The 18,826-nt window shown below is 39.5% G+C and overlaps 1 protein-coding gene across 1 annotated transcript in view; it reads right to left on the reverse strand.

Annotated features, from left to right (window-relative positions):
• C8A (complement C8 alpha chain) overlaps nt 1-17,949 on the reverse strand; it is a 62,601-nt gene extending 44,652 nt beyond the window's left edge. The window contains exons 1-2 of the mRNA XM_008699150.1: nt 17,873-17,949; nt 1,469-1,571 (exon numbers count right to left, since the gene is read on the reverse strand). Coding sequence (XP_008697372.1) covers nt 1,469-1,571; nt 17,873-17,949 — 180 coding nt within the window. The remainder of the gene's footprint in view (nt 1-1,468; nt 1,572-17,872) is intronic.
• Between the last annotated feature and the right edge of the window lie 877 nt (nt 17,950-18,826).

Below are 18,826 nucleotides of genomic sequence, written 5' to 3' on the forward strand. Positions count from 1 at the left end.
GAACAGATTCTCCCCTAGAGCCTCCAGAGGGAGCGTGGTCCTGCCAAACTTCTGGCCCCTAGAACTGTGAGAGAATACATTTCTGTTGTTTTAAGCAGCCCAGTTTGTGGCAATTTGTAACAACAGATTTAGAAAACTAACATAGGCTATCCAAGCAGGATGAGATCCGGGGAGCTAGATATTTTTGCACAGTGCAGTCTAGGATTCCTTGGCATATCTCAGAAACAGGAGAGGCAGAATAAATAATTTCAGGCTTAGACGCTGAATAGGCTCAGTCCAAATTGTGTTTCCATCTGTAATGATTTTGAATTCCATGTGATTCCGAGCAGCATATCAGACCTACACAGAGTAGCCCGGCAGCTAACTGAGGAGTGGGTCTGGAGGCAGGAGAACCACCAGCATGCTCTGCTCCGCAGAAGCTCAGCTGAGAGAAAAGCAGGTCTTGATTCGGGCAGTGGGAGTTGGTTGGAGAGGGGGACACAGATAGTAATTATAAAAACAGCTAAGATTTATTGAACGCTTGTTGTATACCAGGTGCCGTGAAAAGCACTCTGCATACCTTACTCATTTAATGCTCATAATAACTCTGTGCTATAAGTATTATTACTACTTGCATTTATAGATAAGGAATCAGAGGCACAGAGAGGATAAACTATACGCCCAAAGTAACACAACAAATAAGGTGCAAAGCCAGAATCTAAACTGAAGAATCAGAGCTTAAACACTTAGACTTGACAGTCATGTGCCAATACACATGGTTTAGGCAGTGGTCTACCAACCGGGAGAGGTGGGAGCCCAGACACATCCCACCCTGGGTGCATCCAGTAAAGGCATGTGTTGTCTGTAGAGATTTTAAAATAGCAACAAAATAGAACAGAAGTTAGTCTGCCTTGAATCATCACCATGAGCCAGTGGTCCTGAACAAGATCAGAATTTTAATGCTCCTCTCTAACAGAGTGGGTGCTCCTGAAGTCCTTCTTCCCTTGAGATGCCACTAGGTTTAGTGACCATTTTGGACTATTCAAAACCATGTCAGCAGGCAAGATAGACTCATGTCTGTTCCTTGGGTATGTCCGTCTTTTTAATCCATGAAAGTAGAAGCCTCCAGAACATTCTCTGGCTTATCTCAGCTCCCCACAGGTCATTAGCCCCTCTCGATGGCCATCACTGGAGGGCAACAGGTTGACCAGGACCCAGGAAGACTACAGGGATCAGTGTGCCCATGTCTGAATGGCCACCTCTCTGCAGACGAACCTTAACATACATATCTTCTGCAGCCTCGCCCAATAATGGCTTATAAACAAAATCAGAAAAAGTTCCACCATCCATGTGCCCATGGCTTCCAAATATCTATTTCTAGACCTGCTGTCTCCCCAGACCTCAAATTTATAGACCTGTGTATCTTCACGTAAATGCCTGGTACACCGTTCCAATAGTAAGGCTCCCAAACTGGTCACGCATGTCTTACCTTTTTGTCCTGGCAGGGAAAGCAGTCCGTCCACTCCGACCAGTTGCTGAGCTGACAGCTAACTGCCGAGGCACTGGAGCTCGGAACAGCCCGACTTACTCTCCTAGAAAGAGGAGAGACCTCTGCTTCAGTTTTTAAAATTCTTATTATGATCATTTTTAGTTTTGTTATAAATTCTAAAAGGTCTTTTAATATGAAGGTAGCTTATTAATATGAAAGCAGATGGATTTTTCCCCAGCTTTGTTGAGGCATATAAATGACACAAATTATATATGCTGTAGATGGACGATGCTATGGTTTCACATACATTGTGAAATGATTACCACTTAATACAGCTATTCCCTCACCCGGTTACGTGTGTGTGTGTGTGTGTGTGTGTGTGTGTGTGTGTGTGTTGAGATCTAGAGATCTCCTCACCCGGTTACGTGTGTGTGTGTGTGTGTGTGTGTGTGTGTGTGTGTGTGTGTGTTGAGATCTAGAGATCTCCTCACCCGGTTACGTGTGTGTGTGTGTGTGTGTGTGTGTGTGTGTGTGTGTTGAGATCTAGAGATCTCCTCACCCGGTTACGTGTGTGTGTGTGTGTGTGTGTGTGTGTTGAGATCTAGAGATCTCCTCACCCGGTTACGTGTGTGTGTGTGCGTGTGTGTGTGTGTGTGTGTGTGGTGAGATCTAGAGATCTCCTCTCTTGGCTAATGTCAAGTACACAGTACAATGCTATTAACTGTAGTCGCCATATTGTACATTAGATCCCCTGAGCTTATTCATCTTATAACTGAAAATGGGTACACCTTGGCCAACCCCTCCCATGTCCCCCTTTGTAGCCACCATCCTACTCTAGTTCTGTGAGTTATGCTTCTTCAGATAAGAGAGATCATGCAACACTGGCTTTCTCTGTCTGCCTGACTTCACTCAGCATAATGTCCTCCAGGTTCACCCATGTTGTTGCAAAAGGCAGGAGTTCCTTCTTCTTTAGGGCCAATCAGATGTTGAATTTTTTATCTTTTTTTTTTAATTTTTTTTAAAAAATTTAAATTCAAGTATAATTAACGTACAGTGTTATATTAGTTTTAGGTGTACAATAGAATGATTCAATAATTCTGTACATTACTCAGTGCTCATCGACATAAATGTGCTTTAATCCCCTTTATCTGTTTCACTCCTCCTCCCACCACCTCCCCTCTGGCAACCACCAGTTTGTTCTTTGTATTTAAGAGCCTGTTCTTTTCCCTTTTCCTTTTTTTTTCTTTGTTCATTTGTTTTGTTTCTTAAATTTCACCCATCAGTGAAATCAATAGTATTTGTCTGGCTGGCTTATTTCACTTAGCATTATCCTCTCCAGCTCCATCCTTGTTGTTGCAAATGGCAAGATTTCATTCTTTCTTATGGCTGAGTAATAATCTGTTTTTTATATATTTGTGTATACACACACACACACACACACACACATATATATACACACACACAACATCTTTATCCATTCATCTGTTGATGGACACTTGGGTTGCTTCCATATCTAGGCTCTTATGCTGCAATAAACATAGGGGTGCATATATATTTTCAAATCAGTGTTTTCGTTTTCTTTGGGTAGATACTAGTGGAATTGCTGGATCATACGGTAATTCTATTTTTAATATTTTGAAAAACCTCCATACTATTTTCCAGAGCAGCTGCACCAGCTTGCATTCCCACCAACAGTGCACAAGGGTTCCTCTTCCTCCATATCCTCGCCAACACCTGTTGTTTCTTGTGTTTTTATTTCGCCATTCTGACTGCTGTGCGGTGCTATCTCGTTGTGGTTTTGATCTGCATTTCATTGTGGATGAGTGATATTGTCATCTGTTCATGTGCCTGTGTGTCTTCTTTGAAAAAACATCTATTCATATCCTCTATCCACTTTTAATTAGATTATTTAGTTTTTTGGTGTTGAGTTGGTGTTGGATATTAACTCCTTATCTGATATATAATTTGCAAATATCTTCTCCCATTCAGTAGACTGTCTTTTTTGTTTTCTTGACAATTTCCTTCACTGTGCGAACACTTTTTATTTTGGTGTGGTCCCAGTGGTTTCATTTTGCTTTTGTTTCTCTCGCCAAAGAGACATATCTAGAAACATGTTTCTACAGCTGATGTCAAAGGGATTGCTGCCTATTTTTTCTCCCAGGAATTTTATGATTTCAGGACTGACATTTAGGTCTTTAATCCATTTGAGTTTATTCTTGTGTATGATATAAGAAAGTAGTCCAGTTTTATTCTTTTGCATGTAGCTGTCCAGCCTTCTTAGCACCATTGGTTGAAGAGATTGTCTTTTTTCCATTGTGTATTCTTAACTCCTTTCTTGTGGATTGATTGACCATAAAAGCGTGGGTTTCTTTCGGGGCTTTCTATTCCATTCTGTTGATGTAGGTGTCCATTTTTGTGCTAGTACCATACTGTTTGATCACTATAGCTTTGTAGTATATCTTGACACCTGGGATTATGATACCTCCAGTTTTGTTATTCTTTTTCAAGATTGGTTTGGCTCTTTGGGGTCTTTTGTGGTTCCATACAAATTTTAGGATTATTTGTTCTAGCTCTGTGAAAAATTATCTTTGTATTTTGATAGGGATTGCATTAAATCTGTAGGTTGCTCTGGGTAGTAGGGACATTTTAACAACACATTTAACAACTTAACAATACTGTATGCCAGTGTGATGCTGATGGGTTTATACAAATTATCTCTTTTAATTCTATATCAATCCTATTGTGGATCGAGTTATTCTAATTTTAGAGACACAATTACAGAGGAGAGCGAACATTTTTTGTACATTAATTTTGTATCCTATAACTTTACTGAATTTATTCCTTTTAATAGTATTCTGGTAGAGTCTTCGTATCATGTCATCTGCAAATAGTGACAGTTTTACTTCTTTCTTACCAATTTGGATATGTTTTATTTCTTTCTCTTGACAGATTGCTCTGACTAGGACTTCTAGGACTGTTTTGAATAAAAGTGATGAGAGTGGACATCCTTGTCTTGTTCCTGAGCTTAGAGAAAAAGCTCTCCGTTTTCACCAGTGAGTATGCTGTTAACTGTGGGCTTGATATATATGGCCTTTATTAGGTCGAGGTGTGTTCCCCCTAAACCCACTTTGTTGAGAGTTTTTATCATTAATGGATATTGAGTTTTGTCAAATGCCTTTTCTGCATCTATTGAAATGATCGTATGATTTTTATCTTTCATTTTGTTAATGTGGCGTAGCATGTTGACTGATTTGTGAATATTGCACTGTTCTTGCATCCCTGGAACAAACCCCACCAGGTCATGGTGAATGATCGTTTTAATATGTTGTCGGATGTGGTTTGCTAATATTTTGTTGAGGATTTTTGCATCTGTGTTCATCAGGGATGGCTTGTACTTTTCTTCTTTCGTGCTGTCTTTGTCTGGTTTTGGTATCAGAGTAATGCTGGCGTTGTAGAGTGTATTTGGAAGCTTTCCTTCCTCTTCTACTTTTTGAAATAGTTTGAGGAGAATAGGTATTAACTCTTCTTTAACTGTTTGGTGGGATTCACCTGTGAATCTATCTGGTCCTGGACTTTTGTTGGAGTTTTCTGGTAACTGGTTCAAGTTTGTTAGTAATCGGTCTGTTCAGATTTTCTGTTTGTTCCTGATTCGGTTTTGGAAGATGGTTGATTTCTAGGAATTTATCCATATCTGCTAGCTTGTTCAATTTGTTGGCATGTAATTTTGTGTAGTAGTCTTTTATAATCCTTCGTATTTCTGTGGTGTTAGTTGTTACTTCTCTTCTTTCACTTCTGATTTTATCTATTTTGGTTCTCTCTCTTTTTTTCTTGATGAGTCCAGCTAAAAGTTGGTCAGTTGTGTTTATCTTTTTAAAGAATCAGGAGGGGCGCCTGGGTGGCACAGCGGTTAAGCGTCTGCCTTCGGCTCAGGGCGTGATCCCAGCGTTCTGGGATCGAGCCCCACATCAGGCTCCTCCTCTATGAGCCTGCTTCTTCCTCTCCCACTCCCCCTGCTTGTGTTCCCTCTCTCACTGGCTGTCTCTATCTCTGTCAAATAAATAAATAAAATCTTTAAAAAAAAAAAAAATAAAGAATCAGGAGCACTAACAATTTTTTTAGAAGAGTGAGAGTTGCAGAAAGCCCAGTGGTTAAGAACATGGGGTTCAGGGTGAGAGGACTAACTTCGAATCTTGCCACCTCTTGACCTTGAAAACGGGAGCAAGTTACTCAACACCTCTGAGCTGCAGCTTTCCCATCTATTGGGGAAATTTTTAACTATGTTCAAAACAACATTACCTAATGGAGTTATTGAAAATATGTTAAAATGCTCATGAAGTACTTGTGAAAGGTTGGCTTTTGTTATTTCATGTTAGAATATTCCATGGATTATCTCATCATTTAAACCCTATAATGATCCTAGGGGGTAAATACCATTTGCCCCATTTATATATGAGAACGCTGAGATTCCTAAGAGCTAAGTAATCCCAGAAGTCAGAGCCCAAGGGTGACAAAGGCAGAATTTGACTTAGCTGGTTTGATGGCAGAACCCATGTTCATTTCCTCATCAGGCTGCTGCTTCCTCGTTTTACAAGTCAGCCAACGGAACTGAGAAAGTGAGAGCCTTGCCCAGGGCAGCACAGGTAGAAGGTAGAAACGGGCCTGTCTCCAAGGCCATGCTCTTCCCGTTACCCCATGCTGCCTTCTCAGAGGTTAAAGAGCTTGTCCAGGTCACACAGAGTGAGGTGGACAAGCCACAAGCTTGCCTGGCTCCAAGCCTGAGCTTCTTCCTACCGCATCACTGCTGCTACTGCAGTGTTAGAGCCTGGTCAGCCCACTGAGCAAAGACTGTAGGAAGATTGTCTGTAACCACCAGTATCACCATAACTTCCGAGAGCCAGGCAGCCTCTGCTGTGACCAATGGCACAATTTTCACCCTCGTGTAGGAAAAGGGGTGCTTCAAATCTCATGCTAATAATTCCATGAGCTACTGGTCGTGATGAATGATGACATCCAGGCTGAAACCCAAGACAAGGAGCCATGGGGAAAGCAATGCTCATCTTTAACACTGGTTTTCAAACTTGGGTGCCAGGACTCTTTTTACACTTAACATATTACTGAGGACTCCGAAGAGCCTTTGTTTAAGTGGGCTACATCTGCTGGTACTCACAAAATTCAAAATCAAAACAGAAATTTTAGCAATATATATTTATCTATTTAAAATTTTAATATCAAACTCATTTCACGTTATAATATATGCCATAATTTTATTTGAAAACAGATTTCCAAGAAAAATAATTAGTGAAAAGTGGGTCATTGTTTCACATGTTTGCAACTGTCTTTAATGTCTGGGTTACTAGAACACAGATTCTCATTTCTGCTTCTTCATTCAATCTGTTGCTTTTGTTGAGGTCTTTGAAGAAGTCTTCGAAGAAAATCAGCCTCATAGATTTATGTGGTTGAAAATGTTACATAGTTGAGGGGAATTTTAGTAGTCTTTTCAGATAACTATGGGTATTCTTCTTTGATACCACTCCACGACTTGACAATTGGCAATTTCTTAAATGTTAGCTGCAATGTGGAATCTGAAAGCACGTCAAAGAATTTTTTTGCACGCTGTTACGTTTAAGTCCACTGGCCTATGTGTGCTTTGCATGGATCTGGCACTCCTACATGACTTTTGCAACACCGGGCATTGGAAATTTGGAAAACAATGGTTCACTATGCATATCGTAACAATATTAACACATTTCACTCTCCAATATAAAAAAATCAAATTTATTAATATCATGAGTGACCTCATCAAGTCTGATCAGTGGATATATTTTCCAAAATTTCAATTTTTGTTTGAAAGCTCAAAAATTTTATCATGGTAACAAGTGATATTATTTGGTTTCCTCGAAGTGATGGGTTCCCTGTTCATTTTTGAGACAATGTCTGCCAAATAGGCCCTAATAACCATAGCTTGACAGCTGTCTTGTCAAGTAAAAACAATGCTCCAGGGGGAAAAAGTGACTAATGGCTTTTTCTTAAGACAACCGTCATACTTCAGTGCCGTGGAAGTTCATATTGCGTTCTTCCCATTTTGTCATATAGAATATTTAAATAACTTGTATTCAAAGACTGAGGTGCTTTTTTTTCCCCCAAAGATTGAGGTTTAATAGAATTAGTGATTTTTACTGTCACAAGAGGGACTTTCTTAGGGCGCCTGGGTGGCACAGCGGTTAAGCTGTGGGATCCCAGCGGTTAAGCTGTGGGATCCCGGCGTTCTGGGATCGAGCCCCACATCCGGCTCCTCCGCTAGGAGCCTGCTTCTCCCTCTCCCACTCCCCCTGCTTGTGTTCCCTCTCTCGCTGGCTGTCTCTCTGTCGAATAAATAAATAAATAAATAAAATCTTAAAAATCCTAAAAAAGTCTTAAAACAAAAAAAAACAACAAGAGGGACTTTCTTAAGTCGAACTTAACTTCTTTCCTGTGAGTTTGATGGCACTGCCTTCATCTGTACCAAGACCACGGTATTTGTTTTATCCACCGTAACTTTTGCCCCATCAGTGAAAGTACTAACACAGTGGAAAGGGCAAATGTCTCGGTGTTACGGTGACATTGTTTTGAACCCCCAGAGCCCCTCTGAAAAGATCTCGGGGACCCCCTGGGTTCTGCAGACCACACTTTTGAGAAACTCGGGTCTATAAAATGATGTTAGTATGAATACCAGTGTTACTGTCCCTCTAAAGAAAACTTCAGCTCTCAGCTCACAAACTTCATCTCTGTTCCAATTCCTTCCACCACCCTGGGAAACCCCGTCAGCCCCATAAATGAGCTACCCAACATTTGCCCCTCAGTCACTCCTTTTCCTCACGTCCAGGGACATTTTTCCTCACTCCATTATCTTCTATGGTCACATTCTGGTCCTGCTCGCTCTCTGAAACAGCTCCTCCTCCAAATCAGTAATTTGTGAGTCATCCTGGGGGCTCTTCCCCTTCTGCGTTATATGCTCAAGGATTCCAGTGCACTTCTATTAGGACGTCTTTGGGGCTTTTACTGTCTTGACGCCTAAGCTTTCTATCAGTAAGATCCCCTCCTATTTTCATTTCCCTTTATAATCAGTTTTGATTCCATGATCTGTCATTTTAAAATCATACTTCTGTCCTACATTTCTGGATTCCACTGTTCCCTTAATCATGCCTACCTTATAAAACCCAATCCTGAACGAATCCAACTATCTACCTCTTTACCTGGTTAACTCCTGGGTATCTTTCAATGTCATCCTAAACATCATTTCTCTAGGGAAGTGTTTTTCCTCCCTTCATATGATTTGGTCAATCTCTGCACATCTTCCCAACACTTCATTATCACACTTGTAATATTTGTCTAATTTCTGTCCTTACCAGATTGTAAGCTCTCTGAAGATAGATTCTGTATGTTTGCTTCCTGGAGCTATCATGGTGCCAGACCCAAGGAAAGTGTTCAGTGAATATTTAGGAAAGGAAAAAAAAAAAGAATGAAGGGAGGAAAGCAGGGAGGGTGAGGGACAAAAAGGGAAGAGAGGAGGGAATGGGGGAGAGAGGGAGAGGAAGGAAGGAAAGAAAAGAAGGGAAAGAATGAAACCAGTTTACAGGAAATAGAATGACAATGTTTAGAGACTTATTTGAACCTAATTTCTTGTTAGAAGCTAATTAATTCTGGTAACTAGATATTCAGTGGCTCAAGATTCTGTCCATATGTCATTTTTCTGATAGACTGTCCTAATAATAAAAGTTTGAAGTATAGGAACATGGAGAAAGACAGGGTTCTAATCATCTAAAGGCGGGTAGAAGGTACAGGGTGAAGGTTTAGGAACAGAAAATGACTCCAGGATTAGTTTTGCATCTCGCTATGGAATTGTCAAGATAATGTCAATGTAAGCCCACAGAGACTGCATTATGATGTCAAAATGGAAGGAAACAGTATTAATGGATGGAAGCCAAAGCCCAGACAGAGCAGTTCTGTGTTGCTGTAGCTTTAAAAGCTTTGTGACATGATGTCTAGACAGAAGCACACGTAGTAACGCTATCACTGAAGCAAGAGTACGGAGAGTACACAAGGACCGTTCATGAAGTCGTTACAGGGCTCCAGCCTTTTAGCCAATATCAGTATGTCCAGCATTTTCTCGTATCATTCCAATGAATCTTTCAATGTGGTTTATTTTTTGCTTATTATAAAAGTAATACATTCTCCTTCAAGACCATAAGAGACCATAAAAGAAAAAATGCCTCCAACCCTCCCACCATTAATATTTTGTTATATTTCCTTTCGTTCCATTTTCATAATGTAATTGAGGTCATACTATTACATTTTACATCCTGATTTTCCACTTAATACCATAGCAGATAATGTAAACTATTTATGATGGCTACACATGGTTCCACTCCTCTAACATCAAAAAAATTAGATTATTGAGCACCCAGTGTTTCCGTATTCTAAGTTCTTTCCTGAGGATGCAGCCTGTAGAATGGGATGGCTGGGTCGAAGGATACAGGTAATTTTAAGGCTTATGACACCTGTGGCCAATGGCTTTCCAGAAGAATTGTATCATTTTTTTTCATTTGCTTGGGAAACGATGGATAAATCTGTGATCTAGTAAATCTTGGCAAACAGTTTTAAAGCATCTCCAAAAAATAAAAAATAACAAAAGCATCTCCTAGTTACTGAGCATCTACTCTAGCAATAACACATTTAATACAGAGCACTAAGATTCAGGAGTCTTTGATTATAATTTTTAGTTTATATCTGCTTTGCTATGCTACTATGAGCAAGTTTCTTTACCTAACTGGCTTTTGGTTTTCCTATCTATAGAATCGCCGCAAGTCAATGCAGTACTATGGCAGGATTTCTCAAAGTGTGCTCTGTCGAGTGCTCAAACTGGGATTGGGAAGGAAGAGAAGAAAACTTACATGGTCAAATTTGGATAAATTGCATACAACATGCTACTTTTGGAAATTTAAAAGGCATTATATTAAAGGCCCTGAGAAGTCCTGCATTCTAATTTGCACAACCGAGCATTTCCCCAATTTTTTGAACACATCATTTCTTTTTTCATGCATCATCTGTAAGATTGTGTAACACAGTTGAGGACACACTGATACAACACAAAGTGGTTTGGAGTCCACCCAGCATGTATTGCAATCCAGTTTCTGCCACCTACTGAGCTTTGCTTTCCTTATAAGTGAAAAACAGAATAATAATAACTTGTGAGACTGTTTTGAATATGGGCTAAGATCGTGTATGTAAAGCCCCAAGCACAAGCCTGACGTACATGTCAGTTCCTTCTCTCTAGCCTTCTCAACCCCCTACGTGCTCATCAAAACTCTCCATCTTCATCAAAAAGGTGTTGCATTCCTATGCTGTATAGCGCTGGGTATTCGTGAGATGAAACCCACTTGACTTTTTAAATAGGGTGGCACATAGGGCAAAGGGCCTGAAACCTGGACTTGAACATACAACCTGTGAGTCAAGGGCTTGACCCCCGCATGTGGCTGCCTCAGCAACTGAGATCACAAAATAATTAATTGGCTAGAAGGTTAGAAGGCCTAACCCTGATTATTGCCAGGGGATCGTCCTAATAAGTTGGCTCAGCTTGTATTTACAACTGATTGTCACTAATTATATCATCTTGAGGCAGATCCATTCAGTTATTACGTGGAAGTTACGTCATGAAACTGAGGTATTTTAAATTGACTTTGAAAGTTGGCCGAGTCTCCGGTGACCTCCATGCTGCTAAATCCAGTGGAAAGTTTCTGACTTGGTCTTAATTCCTTCTGTGGGCCATTGTTCCCTTCTTGAAATTAGCCTGTCTTAGCTTCAGCACCACACTTCCTGGCTCCCTCCCCACCTCTACGGCCAGTTCTTTCTGAATTTTCTACGAACTAGAATGCCTCAGGGTGTAGTGTTGCCTTTCTTTTCACTGTCTGCTGCTCTCACTCTTAGGAAGATGCTCTCACTCTTAGGAAGATCCGTTTCCTGGGCTTCCCGTGACTCTATGCTAATGCCTCCTCACTTTAGGTCTTCAACCCAGACCACTCCTCTGAAATCCTGTTTTCTCTATCCAGCTGCCCCATTTTAGATCTCCACCAGGTCGGTGCCTCTGAGACAGGGAAAACTGAATGACTCCAAATCTCAACTCTTAATTTTCTTCTAACCAGCTTCTCTCTCAGTTTTACCCACATCCAGAAGTGGAACCAGCGTAGCACACAGTTGCTCAAAGCGGCTACCTGGCAGTGGGCTTTAATTCCTTCCTCCCCTCACCTCCATATCCAGTCCTTTGGAGATTTCTGCCATTTTACTTTCAAGGTATATGTCAACTATCTTCCCTCCCAGCTACCTCGACTGCCACACCTCTCACTTAAGGCACCATAATCTCTCACCCAGATCGCTGCCTCGGCCTCCTGTGGGATCTCCCACTGCAGCTTCCTCCCATTCCTTCCTGCACAGACACCAGAATGATTTTTTTTTATTGGAAATCAGATAATCCCTCCCCCTCCTCCCCTTTATAAGACCCTCCAGTGTTTTTTTGGCTGACTGGTTGTTTGGTTTTGAGTACACATAGATTGAAGTCCAAATTCCTTATCATGATGCCAAGGTCCTCTGTGATCTGGTCTCTGCCCACATTTTTGACATCCTCTCAGGGCACAATCCCCTCCTCTCATGCTGTTCCCATCCTTTAGGGCCAGGAGCATGATGGGCCATTTCCCACTGGAGGGTCTTCACACATGCTGATCTCTCCATCCTCTCCTGTTCTTCACATGGCTTCTCCTTACCATCCTATATCTATCAGCTTAAGTGCCACCTCTAGAGAAACCCCACCAGCCAGCCTGTCTTCAGATTGCTCTAATATCCTCTCTCAAAAGGCCCTATTTGTTTCCTTCCTAGTACTTTTCACAGTTTTTTACTATAATGTTTTATTTACATGTTTATCAACTCCATTGCTACACTGTAAATTCCATGACGGTAGGAACATTATCTGTTTAGTTAACCACCCAGCACCTAGTGTACCTGGAGTATGTACTGAATGAATGAATGAATGAATGAATGAATGAATGAATGAACGAACGAACAAAGGAATGAATGGATGAAATGAACAAATGTAAAGTATCTACTGTGTGCTGGGTATACACAGAATTCCACACAGAACTTCCGGTTCTAGGCATGTGCAGTACGTGTATAATGCTGTTTCCTCCACATAGAATAACCACACCTCATCCATCTGGCTGAAACTCCCCAGTTCCGTTAAGCCTCTCTTCTTGTAGACAGAGAAGAGCCGCCTGCCCTATGTTAACATTATGCCGTATACATAGAGCTGCTCATACTTTATCTCCATCCCTACACCGCACGTTCCACGAGGTAGAGGTTACGACTGTATTGTTCACTGTTGCAGCCTCGTGCTAAGGGTAGTACTTCGCATATAGTACGATCTCAGTACAAATGTTGGGTATAAATGTATTATTTCATTCATTCTTATATTACTTCATTTAAATGTCTTAAGAACCCTGTGGGGTGGGAATTATTGCACCCATTTTTTAGGTAAGGAAGACAGATTCATAGAGAGAGGAGATAAACTTGCTTAAAGTTACACAGATAGTAAAATGGCAAAGCGAGGGTTTAAATGAAGGCTGTTTGACACTAAAACGTGTGCATTGTTTTAGCATTCCAAGATATACTAGGAAGGATTTCTGACAAAAGGGAAAGAGAGTAATAAAAATAATATTCTAACAGCTTACCATGTGCCAAGTTTTGTGCTGAGTACTTTATAGGAACTCTCCTAACTCCTGAGAGCACTCAGTGAAATGTGTATCTCTGTTTTATAGTTGAGGAAGTTGGGTCTTAGTTTAACTTGCCCAAATTCTGGAGCCACTAAGTGGTGAAGCCAGGACTTAAACCCAGGTTGATCTCACTCGAAAGCCCATACCTAGTACCACTTGAAGTCCGGCTAACAATTAGTTAGATTAGTTCCCCTGAACAAAGGTGTGCACATTCAGAAGACTCACTTCTGAGTCACACCCACTACCCCGGCTGTTCATATTAGTTAAAAATTCAAGTAGCTTGAATACATACTGATTTCCAGTTATCTGGACAACCTTTGAAAATAGTCACATGGCCCTGGCCCAAGGTACTTTGGTAAACACACTCTGATGTCTATGAAATAAATAAAATAGAGAAGAATCATGATTTAAACTTCTCAGGGTCCACTACCTCTGTGTCCTATTAATAAAACAGAGAAACAAACCTTTGTGGTCATCCTCCATGTTTGAGGTTCTCCACTCATGTTTCCATCAGTCCCTCTAAAGGAATTTTGTTCATTCTCCATCAGTGGAAATTTTTGGTTGAAAATGTTGCATTTGCATTACTTATCAAAATGTATGCTTAGTTTTGAAAAAAAATATATATATATATATATATGGTGGGTGAGGGTAGCAGGAATGGTGGAGATAACACTGATCCAGCAATTAGAAGACCTGACTGTGCCACTAGGTGACCAAGTGATTTAGAACCTATCAGACTGCTTTGTTTCCTCTCTGGCCGTCAATCAGGGGATAATAATTACAACAATATTAGAGGGACATAATGAGGATTAATTGGCCAGTATTCTTAAAACGCCTGGCAGAGAGGTCTGGTTGTTATGTAATATGCCCCTTCTCTCTCTCTTTCTGGGGCTCAAGTTCTTTACCTGCCACATGAGTAGATGGATTAAACCAGATGTTGTCTGTGTCAGTCCAAGTTCCAAAGACCTGTGATATAGAAATGATGGAAGCAGCAGACAAGAACTTTAGAAGAGTTATTGCACATATATCCAAGTATGTAAGGAGAATCATGAACATGATGATAAGTGGAAGATAAAGGAATACCAAATTAAACTTTAAAAGCTAAAAATCATTACAACAGAAATGAAAAATTCATTGAACAGGTTAACAACAGATTAAATACTGCAGTAGAAAAGATGAGCAAACTTGAAGATACAGTGACAGAAGCCATCCAAAATGGAACAAAGAGATAAAAAAGACTGCCAACAACAAAAAGAAAGAGCAGAGCCTCAGTGGACTGTGGGATATTGAGCCGTCTCACCTATCTGCAATTGTACTATCAGAGGGAAACTAGATTATGGGGCAGAGAACATATTTAAATTAATAACGGCATAATTTTTTTCCATATTTGGTGAGAACTATAAACCTACAGAACCATACCAAGGTGCATCATAATCAAATTGCTGAAAATCAATAATAAAGAGACAACTGTAAAAGCAGTCAGTTTTTTAAAAATGATGTATTACACAAAGAGGAAAGCAGATTTTTCCTCGGAGACTATGTAAGCAAAGATAATGGAATGATCTCCTTAAAGTCGTGTGGCAAGAAAAAAAAAAAACAACTCAGGACTTTATACTCAACAGATACCCTTCAAAATAAAGACAAAATAAAGACTTTCTCAGACCACTGAAAATAGAGAATTCATCACCAAAAGTCATTCTGCATTGCAAGAAATGTCAGAGGAAGTCACTCAGTGAGAATAAAAATGATACCAGCAATGGTATCTTATTATTTGAAAGTAGGCCGTGATAAATTAATGATATATATTGTAAATCTGAGAACAATAACAACAGCAACAAGAAAGCAGAATAGCTGATAAATCATTTGGAATTAGAAAAAATATTAAATATAAAAGATAAAAACAAAAATAAAGAACAAATGGGACAAGTAGAAAACAAAAAGGTGATAAACAAATGCAAAGTTATCAGTAATTACATTTTATGTAAATGATATAAATACTGTGATTAAAAGACAGAGATTGTTAGACTAGCTACTAAACCAAAATTCATCTCCATGCTATCTATCTGAAGCATACTTTAAAGTATGAAGAGTCAGATAAGTCAAAATAAAATATTGGGAAAAAAAACTCACCATGCAAACAATAATCATAAGAAAGCAAGAATAGTTATATTAATAATAGACGACAGAACAAAAGCAGTTGCTATGAATAATGAAAGCCTTTCATAATGATAAGGAGGCAAGTCATCAAGGAGACATAATTCTAAATATAGATAGATGATAGGTATGTAGATAGATAACATAGTTTGAAAACACATGAAGTAAAAACTGCAGGAACTGAAAGGAGAGAGAGATCTACAAATACAGCTGGAGACTACAACATCCCTCCCTCGGTAATAAATAGAACAAGGAGATGAAAACTTGAGCAACATTGACAACCAGCTTGATTTAATGACTTAACATTATACCCAACAACACAGAAATAGACACTTTTGAGTGCACACAATATATTTGCTGAAAGATCGTATTTATCGTAAAACAATCTGGATAAATTAGAAGGATTGAAGATTGTTTAAACTTTTTAAAACAACACACAGGCTTAAAATGTATTATTTATATAAAATACGTAATGGAGAGCTGTTGATATTTGAGACTGGGTATTACAACTGATTTTCATCATCATTTTATTTTTTTTTAAGATTTATATATTTATTCATCAGAGAGAGAGAAAGAAAGAGAGAGCACACACAAGCAAGGGGAATGGCAGGCAGAGAGAGAAACAGGTTCCCCGCTGAGCAAGGAACGCAATGCCAGGACCCCAGGATTATGATCTGAGCCAAAACCAGATGCTTAACTGACTGAGCCACGTAGGCATCCCTCATCACCATTATTTTTAAATGTTTTTCTTTAACCCCGTTTTTCTATTAAGAGTTTATACTAATCAAATGGTAAAGAAGAGCTTATAAAAATAAAAATGTACTAAAAATTTTTAAAATTTAAAAAAATTTAAAAATTAAAGTGTACCATTAAAAACGTAAATGTATATCATCTGTTTTTCTCACTGTTAGTTTTCATGTAAGATTCTATTTGGGGCAAAAAGAGTGCCACTGTTCAATTTTGTAAATGTTTGAAATCACTGACCAAACTTGACGATCCATTCCAACTGGCACATTATACATGTGCTCTACCTAATTTTTGTCAACCATCAGAGAGAAGGGAAAGACCAAAATATGACAATAACAATCCCACAAACCTGCGGGCAGTAGCTTTCACTGCACGCTTACTAAGTACCAAGCATTGTCCTAAGTATTTTCATCCATTTGTTTCCTGAATTTCCTCCCATTTTACAGCTCCGACCACTTCTGTAACTTGCCTGAGGTCACACTAATGGTAAATGCCAGGGCCATAATTTGAACTCAGTAAAATTATTTCACCATGTAGTTTTCCATTTTCAAAGCCAGGGTCAGATAAACTGGCATTAGATACAAAGACCTCATGATTTCCTACTTCAGCACTTTGTGAAGTATTTAATTGGTTCTTTTTGGCCTTGACTTCAAATTTGCCTCTTCACTGGTCTGTCTTATTTGATAAGTTCATCAAACATCAAGACTCTTTGTTCATTTTCAAAAAGGATTACAATGATAAGCTTTTATAATTAAGAGTATCTCAGCAGAGATTTCCTTTACCACCATTCTCTTGCCTTTATCTTCTAATTATTAGAGGTGAGTTTTCTGATTTTTCAAAAGTGTATTTGCTTTAAATACAAGTTGTAAATTAACTGCTTGTAAAAATGCCTTTCCTCTTCTGAACTGTTATGTACAGGAAATCTCTCTTGCTCTAGCATTTAAGAGCAATAATGATTCAAAATTAAATCACTTAACAAGAACTTGAATAAAATAGCTCAGCTTAAAATCTTCAGTGTTTGGGAGACAAGGACTGCTTTCATATTACCCCAAAGCTAAAATAAGGGGCTCTTTAAGCACCACAATATACTTGATGTTAAGATGTAAAAACCTGAAGCCAAGTTGGACAATTCAAGGAAATGAAATGGGTAAAATTGCAATGTACATATGAAAATATCACTTCCATTCATTACCCTACAGCAAGAGGTAAACTCATTTTAAGAATGAAATGACCCAGCATCTCTACAGTCTCTTGCCTTTCCCTAGATGATGTTATTAACATTACCTAATTGTATCCTCCCTCAAACTATGAGATGGGAATTTGCAAGATTCACAAACAGAGAAGTAGAGGTTAGCTGTCTAACATTACTCAAGATGACTATTTTTTATTAAACCGAGTATACTTTATATCTAGGACCTTATTTCATATTCATTAGCTCTTATAGATGAGGTATTATTATTCTCGTTTCCATAGGGAATCTGAAGCTCAGAGATTAAGTGGTCCACTCCAGATTACCCAACTCTTGAGTATTAGATCTGTGTTTGTATGCAGGTCCATCTGACTCCAAGGGCAGTCCTTCACTGGATTGGTGATAACATGAAAGAGGTCACATTCCATCCTAAAATAACCTGTTGCAAACATGAAAGTGACTTAGCTCCCCACTAGGTGATCCCTATGTGCAAAGTTTGCAGATTTATGGCCAACTCACCGGTTCGCCTTCTCCTGAATGGTTACCCCAGGCTGACAAGTCATCAAAGACAAGATGAAGAAAGCAGCAGCAAACATCTCATCCGCCGTATAGTACTTAGAACGAATACAATTATTCAGAGAGTTGGAGTTAAAGATGTCTTCAGGCTGGGACCTGTAAGATCAGTTGAATGTTTGGAACCAACAGAATTCACTCAATTCTCATGGAGAGGAGGTTAATTAGTGACTAGGATATTGATTGGCCAAACACCCTCAAATCTCAGGCACCAAAGGCCACTGTCCTTCAGACCTTTTGGAAAGTAATATCCATATAGTTGAGGAAAGGAGGATTTGTAGGCAATCCAGTCTAGCAAAGAGATCTTATTTTCAGAATGAGGCAAAGCCAAATCAAGAGACGGTTGCAGAATTCATTCAGTCTTTCTGAGTGGCTCTTGGAACTTCTGAAGTCAGATCGATTGGCTTCGTAAGACTGAGACAGGGCTAATACTGGTGAGCTCCGTCAAAAACAGCTGCACAAACATAAGAAATGCTAATCGTTACACAAAGGTTCCACAGTGTATTGCCACACATCTGGAGCCTGAGAGCTGCGGTAAATGAACGGACTTTCCGCCTTTCATCCAGACCTTGGATATCGTTAAGACCCAGCATATTTGTGTCTTGAGGGGACCAGACGTCTTCCATAGACATCTCCAGAAGCGTTCTCTAGAATTATGATGACAGCCACACGTCTGCACGGATGATATCATACCTACATACATTCTCTTACTCTTCCAGACATATTCATAAATTAATTAAACAAGTAGAGACGGAGAGACAGGAATAACTGAACATGGGGCAAGCATGTCATATGTCTTATTTTACTGAACACTCACAAGTCACTGAGATAGAAATGATTTTTTTTCATTTCACAGTTGAAGAAATGGAGGTTCAGAGAAGTGAAGTAACTTGCCCAAAG

This window comes from Ursus maritimus, unplaced genomic scaffold (genome assembly GCF_017311325.1).
Source record: "Ursus maritimus isolate PB19 unplaced genomic scaffold, ASM1731132v1 scaffold_12, whole genome shotgun sequence".
Lineage (NCBI taxonomy): Eukaryota > Metazoa > Chordata > Mammalia > Carnivora > Ursidae > Ursus > Ursus maritimus.